Here is a 13,728-nt window from a genome sequence, read left to right as displayed (position 1 = left end):
CATCTGCAAAGCTAGAATGCAAATGCTGTTTTTCTAGTGTTGTCTGGCTAGTTAAACAACCTACTCTATCACCTAGAACAGGGCAAGCTATCAGCAAATTAGCAACCTCTTTCAGTGCTTATTTAAATGTTTTTATCCTACAGATTCTGGGAACATTTTGTGTTACCTGTGTAAAATCTTCCTGATTGCCTCAGAGTATGTTTAATTCTCCCATTTCTGATACCTCATACCATCTTAGTCCATTTTCTTCTGTATTGTCATACAATATTTTCCTGTGCTTATGCCTTATCAGTGCCAAATTATTTTAAATTCCTCAAAGGCGGGCACTGAGTCCTATTTTACCAGCTGATTTTTTTCATATAATCAACCACAGTGCTAGGATGAGGAACACGTAGCATATCACATGAAGCCTAGGATTGAGCGAGAGGCCCCTTGTACTAGGTGCATCTCTGAACCAGTGGTAATTAGTATTTTTCATAAAACGGACATATATTTCATCTTGTCTACTATAAAGAAATCTGTAAGCATTTTATAAAGAAATATAAGGTACCAGGATACCTTCTTCCTTCAAGACTATTGCTAATGTAAGAGCAGCCACTTTCAGATATTACATATACGATTTTATATCTGTTATCTTAAATAGTCATGATAAATCTAGAAACAGTAATGATATAGATGAGGGAAGTGTGTGAATGGGGAAACTGAGGTTTAGATAGTTTAACTAAGTCATTCAGCATCTCAAACAACTAACAAAGTATACTTCAATGGGTGATTTGACTCCAAATCTGGGAAGAGGAGAAAGCTTCTGAAAAAAAAAAAAAAATCTTACATTTGATTTGTGCTTCCACTAATGTATATTCACTAGATATGTTCCAGAATGTTTATACCCAAGAACAGACAAATGAAAGATGGTAAATTGAGTATCTTCAAAGAGTTATAAATGACATAAGTAAAGGTGGCAACTAGACAACTTATGCTTTCATGTCATAACTACTCCCTAGTCCCAAAAAGTAACAAATACTCTTTTCATAATGATAAATCTGAATTGTCTGCAGCAAATACAATTCCAGAAATCAGAAATCTGAAATAAGTCTAGATCTAAATTTTCAAGTCATCACTCATCGTTTAAAACACTACCTGTTGCTTATCATGTGATTTATTTATTTTATGGTAATTATATCTCAATTCAAATTATGTTCTGAAATAAGTGCCTTTACAAATAGGGTAGTAGATAATTCCACTTTTAGTCATTATGAGGTCTCTATTCTCTTCTTGTAGTCTTACCAGACTTTCATATACTTGAGTGTTTCCCAGAAAAATAGGAAAATGAAATCCTGCCTTTTCCATTCAAACATTATAATCGTGGGCACTTTCATTTTGAAGTCAGCAGTAGAGTGGCCTATCTAAGAGTTTTCTGCTTAACTTCAGGAGATCTGGGAAGCATATGTGAGTTTGGGAATTCTCATGCTTACAGTTTTGCTTTCTAGAGGTATCAGTTGGCCATCAGCTATTGTCAGGCACCATCTCCTGTACTTCCATAGACTGGTGTGCTTTCCTGGCTGGTGGAGAACCAGGATAATATTCTTCTCTCTGTGATTTCCACAGTGATGTTTCATTCTTTTTGTGCCTTGTCTTCGTCTTGTTCCAGATCCCAGTGTCATTCAGACCATCTCTAATTTCTATCTTGCCATAAATATTCCCTAAAGCAAGAGCTTGCTATAAGCTAAATTGGAAAAGTAGGGAGAAAAAGAAAAAAAAAGTCAAAGAAGTCAAAGATTAAAATCTCCACAATGTTTGACTATATACTACCAAGATAGAAATGTCTATTCCCAAGAAAATAAATGCAATTATTTGCCAAGAAAGAAGAAAGTAAATCGGCAGACTGCAGGTGAAATGTGAATCACAGTCAAGCTTTGTTTAATTTTCACAGTGTTTTAAAACAACAGTAAACCAACTGAAAGTATTTTTAAAATTAGAGATATAGTACCCTCAAAATGAAAGAGTAAACTGAATTTTCATTCTCTTAGCCAAAACTAGTTGGGTCTGAGGAGCCCTGCCCCTTACCAGGTAGGCACAACCTCCCCTCTCCAATTTACCTCATTGGATGTATTCTTGGGCTCATGGGCACTTAAACTGTAGCACCTTGCCCAGATTTTAAATATTTATCAAATTATGTCACATATATAAACTAATACAAGTATTTTAGTGAAGACGTGATTCCTCAAATCTTCTGAGAATATTTTTCCTTAAAGAACTCTTAAAATATTTTGTATACATTTAATGAGTATATGTGTCTCTCTCCTACTATAATACAATTTCTAATAGGGTGGAAATTTTTGTTTGTTTTTGATCATTACTATATCCCCAGCATCTATAATAATGTATGGCACATAGACTTGGGTCTCAGTAAATAACTAGGCTGACTATTTATGTTGAATGAATTGATGAGATGAATAAGGGATTTTACATAGACACATATAATAATTGAGGTGCTTCCTTTATGCCAGGGGCTATTTTGATAACTTATATTTGTTCATTAAATACTCACAATAAAACTGCAAGGTAGGAATTTTCATCAAACCTATTTGGCAGATAGGAAGACTAAGGCTTGGTTAATTTTCTTTCCTGAGATCAGAAGTTAAAATGTGGATCCAACCATTCTGGCTTCAGATTCTGTGCCCTTAATCTTTGTGATACAGTGTTACTTAAAATGGTGCCATCTGAAGATAAAGGGCCTTAGATAATAAAACACTTTCATTCCAAATAGCAAAACTGCTTCATACACCATTTCTGTGTCTGTAGACAGCCTAGAGCTTAGGTGAAAAACAATGAAAGGAAGGTAAGAAATCTTAGTCCATCTCACACCCATTAGGATGGCTATAATCAAAAGAATAGAAAGATAATATGTATTGGCAAGGACATGGACAAGTTGGAATGCTTGTGCTTTATATGTGGGAATGTAATATACTGCAACTGCTATGGAAAACAGCATACCGATTTCGCAAAACAAAATGAAATAGAATTACTCTACGATTTGTCAATTCCACTTCTGGGTATATATTCCAAATAATTGACAGCAGAATCTCAAAAACATATTTGTACACCATGTTCATAGCAGTGTTATTTACAATAGCAAAAAGGGGGAAGAAATCTGTGCTCAGTGAAGAATGTGTAAACTAAAATGTGGTACATACATAGAATGGAGTATTATTCAACTTCGAAAAGAAAGGAAATTGTGACCCATGCCACAACATGAATAAACATTGAGGACATTACGCTAAGTGAAATAAGTCAGGCATCAAAAAATGAATACCGTATAATTCTACTTACATGAGATACCTAGAGAAGTCAAATTCATAAAGACAGAAAGTAGAATGGTAGTTGCCAGGGGCTGATGGAAGGAAAGAATATAGAGTTACAGTTTAATGAGTATAGAATTTCAATTTCCCAAAATGAAAAGAATTGCAGTTGGATGGTATTGATGGCTACACAGCAATGTGAATGTACTTAATGCCACTGAACTGGGTACTGTAAAATGGCTAAGATGGTAAATTTTATATTATGTGTATTTTGCCATAATTTAAAAAAAGAACTCTTAGTACTTGATTTAGGTGGAAAAACTACCCTATATTCTGATTTTACTTTCTGTTTACATCTCAGTGAATTAAAGATTGTTTACTGTATGTGTTTAGCTCTGTATGTGCCTTCTCGTTTCTCTCTGATTCTTATATCTCACCCACCAAGGAATGGTGAAGCAATTTTCTTATGGGCACAGTTCATGCTACAATCTGAGATTCAATTATGTAAAAATACCCTGGGAAATGACAATAGTTAACAGCTTCTTGGGAAATAATTATAAATACACATGTGTAGGTGTAAGTATTATTCATTGATCTGTGTACACGCCCTGCCTAAAAGGATAGAGCTACCTTGCCTGTCATTGCAACTGTAACACACATTGCAAGTGCCAATGTGAGGAGCCATGGCTGGTAAGTCTTCCCCAGGAAAGGATAGGTCTTAGGGAGGAATTAGTTTGGGAAAGGATTGCCTTTCTCACTAGGCTTTGTGAATGTTTGTGTGAGCAGCCTTGAGGTGGAGAGGGAAAGAAGAAGGGAGAGGCAGGGTGGGAAGATGCCCAGACTTGCACAGCATTTTTGAAGGAACAGATAAAGGCCAGGAAGAATCTGGGATCCTACTGGCATCTGCTATAATTTTGCTAGTGTTGTCTGCATTTGAAGAGTTACGTAGTTCAGGATGAGAATGGGCACAGGATGGGTATCAGCAGCTGTTGTTCTCAAAGGAAACAGTCCATTCCCTTCAAAATTCATGAAACTGTCAATTCCCTTCAAAATTCAAGAAATTGGGATGTGTCAGAACAGAATGACTTCTGATTTTTAGGAGATTAACAGAAAAATCATGAAATCAAGTTTCCCAGGTCACTCAGTGAGCATATGTAGGTAATGCTAGAATCAGAAGGAAGTACATGGAGTAAATACAAAGGCATAAGACCATTCCTTGGGATTACTGTACTTGTGGAGAGAAATGTTTAAATGATTGTTTCCCTGTTGGTAAATTGAGAGGGAAATTGTGTCGTGTTCATTATTTGAGGAATCTTTGTGCTTCCAACAGACCAACTCTTGCGTAAAAAGAGAAGAATTTTTATCCATTCAGTGGGTGCAGGCACAATAAATGCCTTGCTGGATTGCCTATTAGAGGATGAAATTATTAGCCAGGAAGACATGAACAAAGTGAGAGATGAAAATGACACTGTCATGGATAAGGCTTGAGTCTTGATTGACCTTGTTATCGGAAAAGGACCCAAGTCTTGCCTCAAATTTATCAAACATCTCTGTGAAGAAGACCCTCAACTTGCCGCAAAGATGGGTTTGCACAAAGGTAAGGTGGAATGATTCAACCTAATGTCCACATAGTGCCTGTATCTTCAATTCAATTATGATTTTCTTCACTTGTCTTGTCCGTCGATAATAGGGTTCCTATCATTTCAGACTCAGACCCTATTCCTTTATGCATGGTTCTAGCTTGTGTCTCTTCTCTTTACTTTTCTGTGTCCCTTGTACCTATTCTGTCAGTACCCTCTGCTGACTACAGCTCATCTCTAGTTCTATGTAGGTGGTAGATCATTACTGTAGTTCTTTTAAAGAGTCTAGATGTTTTTATCCTGAATCCTTGGAATGGTCCTGGGGAGCAATGTACAACATCGCTCCCTCTTGAGCCTAAGAAGCCCATGTATTTATTGGAAGAGAAGGTAAAAGCTCTTTTTTACCTACCACCCTGCTCTTACCCCATCTCCCTATTAAGTACTTTTCAGAATATACAAAGATGATGGAATTGTCAAAGAATAAATTGAGTGTGTACATAGAATTAAATATGCACTAAATAATTATATTTGCATGAAATTATATATGGATTCTCTTTGGAAGTCATCTCCTCTGCCTTTTCTTTTGTGTAATATAGTCTACTTGCATGGGGCTAGTCTACAGGCCATTCTCTGTAGCCTATCCCTTTGTATTTCTAGGCCTCCTATGAGCCCAGATGTAGGCTCTTGTATCTGAGCTGGCCCATTCCAATAACACTTTTCTCCCTCCACAGAGTGAAGATGGGACTCTGGAGCACTTCAGAGACTTCCCAGAGCTTCTTCCAAGGGAGAAGACATTCTTGTGAGATTAAAAAAAAATCATAATAAAATGATTTTTTCAAACCTGATTAATAATAAATCTTTCATTTATTAATAAGTGATTTTTTCAAACCTGATTTACAATAAATCTTGCATTCTCTCACATTACTTGCTTCTTATTCGTTCTCTCTCCATACCAACAAAGGATAATTCATCAATAATAATGAAAGTCATGATAATTGTAATGTAACTGAGAAAGTCCCTCCTTTCCCTTCCTTTTGGTTTAGTTCATTTGCAATCCTGTAGAGACATGTACAGCCTACTTTGGTGCTTTTAGCACCGAGAGTCTGCTGTAATGGGAGTAAAATGAAGTCCCTACACAGAATTTTAAATAGCATTGCTTCTTTGTAATGTTCTCATCTAGTTGTTCAGGCCCAGGTCTATGACAACTACTCAACATAATAAACAAAACTTCCTTTCTGGGAAAATAATAGAGAAAATCCATGGCAGATACTCCATTGCTAGACATCAGGCTTCCACAAAAAAAAGTGTTCATAAAAGCACTGATAGCATTTCAAGTCCACATGGGCAGGGTGCAACAAGATATGACTTAACGTCTGAGGAATGGAGATTTGTGGAGTCAAGATAGTGTGATGGCATGTCATCGCTTTGCACCCTTCAGAGCAAAACACTGGCTATTAATTATGCTTAGGTTATCTTTTCCCTGTGTATATAGTGTTAAATAATAAAGCATTATTTAATGTCTTCTAGATGCCTCAGGATGTCTTCTAATTTGTTAACTCATGTCGATTTCTAAAATTTCTGGCATAGGTGCTAGCAAAGGATTGGGTGCCAGGAACAAAGGCCAATGAATTTCCTGAATTTTTTAGGTTTGTGCACTTTTTCCAAGTTCTTTAGCAAACTAAAATAGAACTTAATAGGATTCCTCTCCTTCTTGAATTTGTCAGTCATAAATTGTGGAGAAAAGAATCATTATAGGTTGACACCAAATACAGTAAATGGGAATGTTTGTTATTTTCTTCTACAGAGGAGGTGTATGCCACTGACAGGAAGTGTTTATTTGAGATAAGTGATTAAGGTTACAGCTATTCTCATTTGTAATCAGATGGTTTAATTGAGAAAACACATTTTGAGGGTGATATTGTTTGGCTCTGTATCCCCACCCAAATCTCATCTTGTAGCTCCCATAATTACCATGTGTTGTGGCAGGGACCCTGTGGGAGATAAGTGAGTCACAGGGACAGGTCTTTCCCACGCTGTTCTTATAATGATGAATAAGTCTCATGAAATCTGATGGTATTAAAAATGGGAATTTCCCTACACAAGCTCTCTCTCTTTGCCTGTTATCATGCATGTAAAACGTGACTTGCTCCTTCTTGTCCTCTATTATGATTGTAAGGCCTCCCCAACCATGTGGAACTGTAAGTCCACTAAACCTCATTCTTTTGTAAATTGCCCAGTCTCAGACATTGTCTCGGAATAATACACAGGGAATTACATTTTGAGTATCGTTTGGCAGTATGCTCAGTATTCAAGGGAACGAGTTTGAGGTCAAGATAGGTCTGTCACAAACTCACTGATCATTTGGAAATTATCTTAACCTTTTTGAGGCCCAAATTCCTTATATGTAAAAAGGAATTAAAAACACCATCCACATAGAGTCCTTGAAAGAATGAAATGCGTTTACAAAGGGCTAAACCCAATTCTTGCCAATGAATGAGCAAGCAATACATTTTTCCTGCATGTATAATAATTTTATTGATACCTTCATTTGTAGAGACATAGAATCATGATACAGAATAAAGGATAAAAGTCCAGGGAATACAAATTGTAACCCATATAATTTTTCTTTAACTCCATATAAAGTACGAAACCTATAAATAATCAAATCAAGACTGTAAAAGTCTCTCCAGTCTATATAATTTATGTGACGATTAGGGCAGCTCATGAGTATCCTCACCTTCAGTGAAGCTGTTAGAGCCAATTAGTGCCCCTGCTAAGAACCTTGGATAATTTATATTGGACAGCAACAGGCAATCAGCAGTGATGTCTGTGAGGTCACTGAAAGGAAGGATTTAAAGGAGTAGCTCAATCTAGGAGTCTTTTTTACTACCTAACCTGACTTGATCCCCTGAAGCCGAAAAGTAGCTAAACACAATGTGTTTTCAATCAACCTAGTAAACATATATCTAGATCAAATAGTAGAATCTAAAACAAAACAAAACAAAAACACGCAGTTCAAAACAATTTCTTTACTTCTCTTGAATCTCCCCTTCCTCAACCAGACAATCATCCATAAGCTCTTCTCACAAAAATATTTTGGAGTCATCACTGTTGGAGCCAGACAATTTTGGGGGCATATAAGTCATACCTCTATTTAAAACAAAACAATAGCTTTCCTGTGTTGGCCTTTAACATGACCAAAAAAGGTTATTCTCCATGTCCTTCTTACCTCTCCAGCCTCCTCGTGGAGTGCATTAGCATTGTAGAGTGGAGTGCTAAGCCCTTGATGCAGACTCTTTCCTCATTTCCATGTCTGCACTTTCCCCATCTCACTCTATTTCCGCTTATCAGAATGCTCTTCTCTTCAATCCATGCCTAACTTTTTATGATGCAGCCAGATGTCACTGCCCCATGGAAGCATGTATTGAAACTGACTGGCTTGCATTATTCCGATTATTTGCTTTTCTAATAACAGCTAGCTTTCTAGGAGGTCTTTACTGTGTGTCAGCCCTTAGTATCTTCTCATTTATTCTCCACAACAGCCTTACTAAATTACTATAATTAGTATAACTTAGTGCCACTTTTCAGAGATAACTTGCCCAATACCACAAAGCTAAGAGGGAGCTGTGACATTAATGGTGGCTGTGCATTCAAGACATCAATATATGGCATAAATAATGCCACTTACCTCCTGATCATAACATCTATCATAGATTGGAAGAGGTTCTATTTTTTATTTTAAGATGGTTATTTGTGTAAATTTTTCTATCCTAAATCATACATATAACTCCATGAGGACTCTGGGAACTTCTTTTTTTTGGGGGAGGGGGGAGAGTTTTGTTCTTGTTAATAGAGTGCAGCGGTGCAATCTCGGCTCACTGCAACCTCCACCTCCTGGGTTCAAACAATTCTTCAGCCTCAGCCTCCACAGTAGCTGGAATAACAGGTGCCTGTCACCATGACTGGCTAATTTTTGTATTTTTTGTGGAGATGGGGTTTACCATGTTGGCCAGGCTGGTCTCCAACTTCTGACCTCAGGGGATCCACCCACCTCAGCCTCCCAATGTGCTGGGATTACAGGCATGAGCCAGTGCACCCAGCACACCCAGCTTAGTTTTTGTTTATTATTTTAGCCTCAGTGGCAAGCATAGAGCCTGGCATATCACAGACATCTTAGCAAATATTTATTGACATTTTCTGAATATTTTCAAGACTTGGGGGGAAATATTATTGATTTTCACAAGTATCTGTGATTCAGGGATCAAGGAGACATTTCTATTAACTGCCTTTTCCCAAAAGAAGAGCAAAAGGTTCTGTGAGTTGTACGAATTCTCTGATCCCTGACCTTTAAACATTCCTAATCTCTAAACATGTTCTTCTGAGTAACTTTACTCATTTATCTACGTTTTCATGCTGGAGGTATGTACCCTATGACTGGGTGAAAGAAAGAGAATCACTTACTTACTTTATTCTGTAATAAATCTTTGCAAGGCTGGGTTCCCAGTAGAGATGACTTTTTCTTATACATTCGCTTTTTCTTCTTCTTTTTTTGCTTCATAGCTCAGTCAGCTCTGAGATGGACAGCATCATGGTGAAAAATACTCCTTCGTGGTTGTGCTGAGTTTTGGAGTTATGAAGATACACCTATTTCTAGAGATGATTTTCAGTTTAGGGCATTAATCAGCAAATCCCATTTTTTCCAGATAGTTACAGCTTGAAATGAATAATGGGCTAGAGTATGAAAGGAATTGTTAGTGACAAATACACAGTGTATTTGGGAGAATAACCTTCAGGATTGATAAGTGACTGTTTTAATAGCATTCATCTTTCCTCAGAGTATCATTCTATAAGTGAACATAGGATGCAAGTCTTCTTAGCAGTGGTTCCTTTCTTGCCAGTAATGAATGGCATTTTCAGAGCAAGTATACCCCTTGAGCCCATCTCCTTTAGTATTAACCACTGATCCACAATGTCAATTGATGGAGAGGACAATGGAGATTTCTCAGGGATTGATGCTTACTCAGAGATGCTGTCTTTGAACAATCTCATCCATTCCCATAGCTTAAGTTTCATCTATAGACTACCTTTTCCTACCTCATATTCTCAAGTCCAAACCACTCTTTTGATTTCCCAACATCTCTCTTTAGTTGCCTATTGGTCTTCTTTAATTATCTCAAACTGATTATGCACAAAGCTAAACTCATCATCTTCCCCCGAAGATGTTCCTCTTCCAATTTACCCTTTCTGCAAATCGCACAACCATCTACTCAGCGTTTCAAATAGAATCTTCCAAATAATCATGGGAATTCTCTTTCTCTTGCACTCCAGCATTCAAGCAGTGGCAAATGTTCTTCTTGTTTAGTCAAGTGTATACCAATTTTTTATCGCCCTGCTACCTCTTTATTTTAGACCCCTTGCTTTAGCAGTATCATGCATTTCCTCTGCAGTGATTTTTATTGCTTATTTATTTATTTATTTTATTTATTTATTTTGAGACGGAGTCTTGCTCTGTCGCCAGCCTGGAATGCAGTGGTGTGATCTCTGCTCACTGCAATCTCCGCCTCCTGGGTTCAAGCGATTCCCCTGATTCAGCCTCCCCAGTAGTTTAAAAAGTAGTGATATTTATTCAATAAACACTTACTGCACACCTACTACATTCAGGACAGTGTTTTACTGACTGAGAATACTTGGAATATAAGACAAATAAGCTCCTTGCTTACCTAGATCTTAAATAAATAGATTATTCATAAGAGAATTATTAAGTTATTTATTGAAGATGACAGCATCCTTAAAATTCTCTCTGCATTTTATAATAAATTAATTCAAAAATGTGTTATGGCTCAAACGTGATAGACATGTGTTTCTTACTCAAGGAAATTCACAAAGAATATTTCTAAACAGTGAATGACTGTCAGGGATTGATGCTTACTCAGAGATGCTGTCTTTGAACAATCTCATCCATTCCCATAGCTTAAGTTTCATCTATAGACTACCTTTTCCTACCTCATATTCTCAAGTCCAAACCACTCTTTTGATTTCCTTCCGAGAGGGGAGTCAAGAATTGCTCTTTCCATTTTTGAATTTAGACTCTTTGCTACCAACGTTAAAGTTATCTTTCATCCAGTTGATGGAAAGAGATATGGCATGGTGTGTCAAGTGTGAGAGGTTAAATATCAATATTCATTTTGTAACATATCTTGTACAGCATTTTGAGAAGTCTATGATGAATTTAAAGTGTATGTATCAACAGAATTCACATATATATTTAAGTTTTGCTCCGAAGAACATTTCCAGATACTAAGCAAAGAGATGTCTGAAAAGATGATATGATCAACACATGAAACTGGGAGAAAGAAGAGGAAGGATATAGAAAAAAATTCCCATTAATATACATTGTTCTGAGGATCCCAAAACAAAACTTTTCGAAATTACCATGCAAAAGTATGAGGTCATGTTCTTCACCCAGTATTCATATCACCTTCCACCCCAAGCTGAAATAGAAATCTAAAATCATTTTTATTTATTCATTGATGCTTATGCTAATTTAATATTTGTTATATGACTGGATAATGTAGAATTTATATCTGCAATATATATGCTACAATGTCTAGCTATAGTTATAAGTAATCTAATTGGGAATTTCAGCCCTGCAAGCATAAAGTAACTAATAATACTATGAGGTAATATATGTTGATATGTTCACAATGTAATTTAAATAATAATGCTGAAATGGTCCTGAAAGTCTTGAGAGTGATAGGTTGAAACAAGTAGAGAATATTTTCTATTTTTATAAAATTTTATATGGAGCTTGAATATTGAGTAAGAATTAGAGGGAAAGATTTAAAAAATTGAAAATAATTTACTCAAGATTTTTCAAGATTATAGAAAAATCAGCATCATTGGTCGTCGGAAAAATGCAAATCAAAGCCATTTTGAGAAACTCATGCATATATTAGAATTGCTAAAATTCAAAGGCTAACAATACTGGCAAAGACATGAATTAATCAGAACTCTAATATATGTATAACAGTTAGATTACTTGCTTCCCCTTTGCCTTCCAACATGATTGTAAGTTTCCTAAGGCCTCTCCAGCCATGCTAAACCAAGAGTTATTAAAACTCTCCTTTATAAATTACCCAGTCTTGGGCAGTTGTTATAGAAGTATGAAAATGGCTAATACAGTAAATTGGTACCAGGAGTGAGATGCTGCTATGAAGACACTTGAAAATGTGGACATGTCTTTGGAACTGGTTATCAGGCAGAGGTTGGAACAGTTTGAAGGGCTCAGAAGAAGACAGGATGATGTTGGAAAGTTTGAAACTTCCCAGAGACTTGTTGAATGGTTTTGACTAAAATGCTGGTAGTGATATGGACAACGAAGTCCAGGCTGAGATGAAGATGGACTTCAGATGAAGATGAGGACCTTCTTGGGAACTGTAATAAAGGTGACTCTTGCTATGTTTTAGCAAACATATTGGTAACATTTTGCCCCTGTCCTAGAGATCTGTGGAACTTTTAACTTGAGAGAGATGATTTAGGGTATCCGGAAGGAAAAAGTTCTAAGCAGCAACACATTCAAGATGTGACTTCGGTGCTCTTAAAATTATTAAGTTGTATGCATTCACAAAGAGATGATTTGGAATTGGAACTTATGACTAAAAGAGAAGCAGAGCATAAAATTTTGAAAAATGTGCAGCCTGATGAAGCGATAGAAAAGAAAAACTCATTTTCTGAGGAGAAATTCAAGTCAGCTGAAGAAATTTGCATAAGTAACAAGAAGCCAAATGTTAATCTCCAAGACAATGAAGAAAATGTCTCCAGGGCATGCTAGAGGTCTTCATTGGCAGCCCCTCCCATCACAGGCCAGGAAGCATAGGAAGAAAAAATGGTTTCATGGACTCAGGCCAGGGCTTTGCTGATTTGTGCAGTCTCAAGATTTGGTGCCCTGTGTCCCAGCCTTGGCTGAAAGGGGCCAATATACAGCCCAGGCCATTATTTCAGAGGGTGTAAGTCCCAAGCATTGGTGGCTTATGCATGGTGTTGGGCCTGTGGGTGCCCAGAAGTCAGGAACAGGATTGGGAACCTCCATTTAGATTTCAGAAGATGTATGGAAATGACTAGATCTACAGGCATAGGTTTGCTGCAGGGGTGGAGCACTCATGGAGAACCTCTTCTAGGGAAGTACAGAAGAGATATGTGGGGTTGAAACCCTCACAAGGAGTCCTCACTAGGTCACTGTCTAGGCCCATGAGAAGGGGCCACCATCCTCCAGACCCCAGAATGGTAGATCCACTGACAGCTTGCACTGTTCACCTGGAAAAACAACAGACACTCAATGATAGCTCATTAAAGCAGCCAGGAGGGGTGCTGTACCCTGCAAAGCCATGGCAGAAGATCTGCCCAGGACCATGAGAGCTCACCTTTTATATCAATGTGACCTAAATGTAAGACATGGAGTCAAAGGAGATCATTTTGGAACTTTAAGATTTGACTGCCCCACTGGATTTTGGACTTGCATTGGGCCTTTTGCCCCTTTGTTCTGGCCAATTTCTCCCACTTGGTATTTACCCAATGCCTGTATCCAATTGTATCTAGGAATAACTAACTTGCTTTTGATTTTACAGGCTTACAGGCAGAAGGGCCCTGTGCCTTTTGGGGGACATCGCAACTGTCTCCCAGAGTCTTAATTGATTCAGAATTAACCCAGACATCTAAGTCCAAAGTCTCAGATGAGATTGGAATAAATTAAGACTTTGTGGGTACTGTTGGGAAGTCATAACTGGTTTTGAAATGTAAAAGGGACATTAAATTTTGGAGGAACCAGGGGTGGAATGATATGGTTAGGCTCT

The 13,728-nt window shown here is 37.3% G+C and overlaps 1 protein-coding gene across 1 annotated transcript; it reads left to right on the top strand.

Moving 5' to 3' along the window:
- The first annotated feature begins 3,982 nt into the window (after positions 1-3,982).
- On the top strand, positions 3,983-9,474 carry CARD18 (caspase recruitment domain family member 18). Its single transcript, XM_050759270.1, is given in 3 exon segments — positions 3,983-3,989; positions 4,630-4,896; positions 9,440-9,474. Coding segments are annotated over 3 exon segments (309 nt in total).
- The last annotated feature ends 4,254 nt before the right edge of the window (positions 9,475-13,728 follow it).

Source organism: Macaca thibetana, chromosome 14 (assembly GCF_024542745.1).
Source record: "Macaca thibetana thibetana isolate TM-01 chromosome 14, ASM2454274v1, whole genome shotgun sequence".
Classification (NCBI taxonomy): domain Eukaryota; kingdom Metazoa; phylum Chordata; class Mammalia; order Primates; family Cercopithecidae; genus Macaca; species Macaca thibetana.
This window is presented reverse-complemented; position numbering and strand designations above follow the sequence as displayed.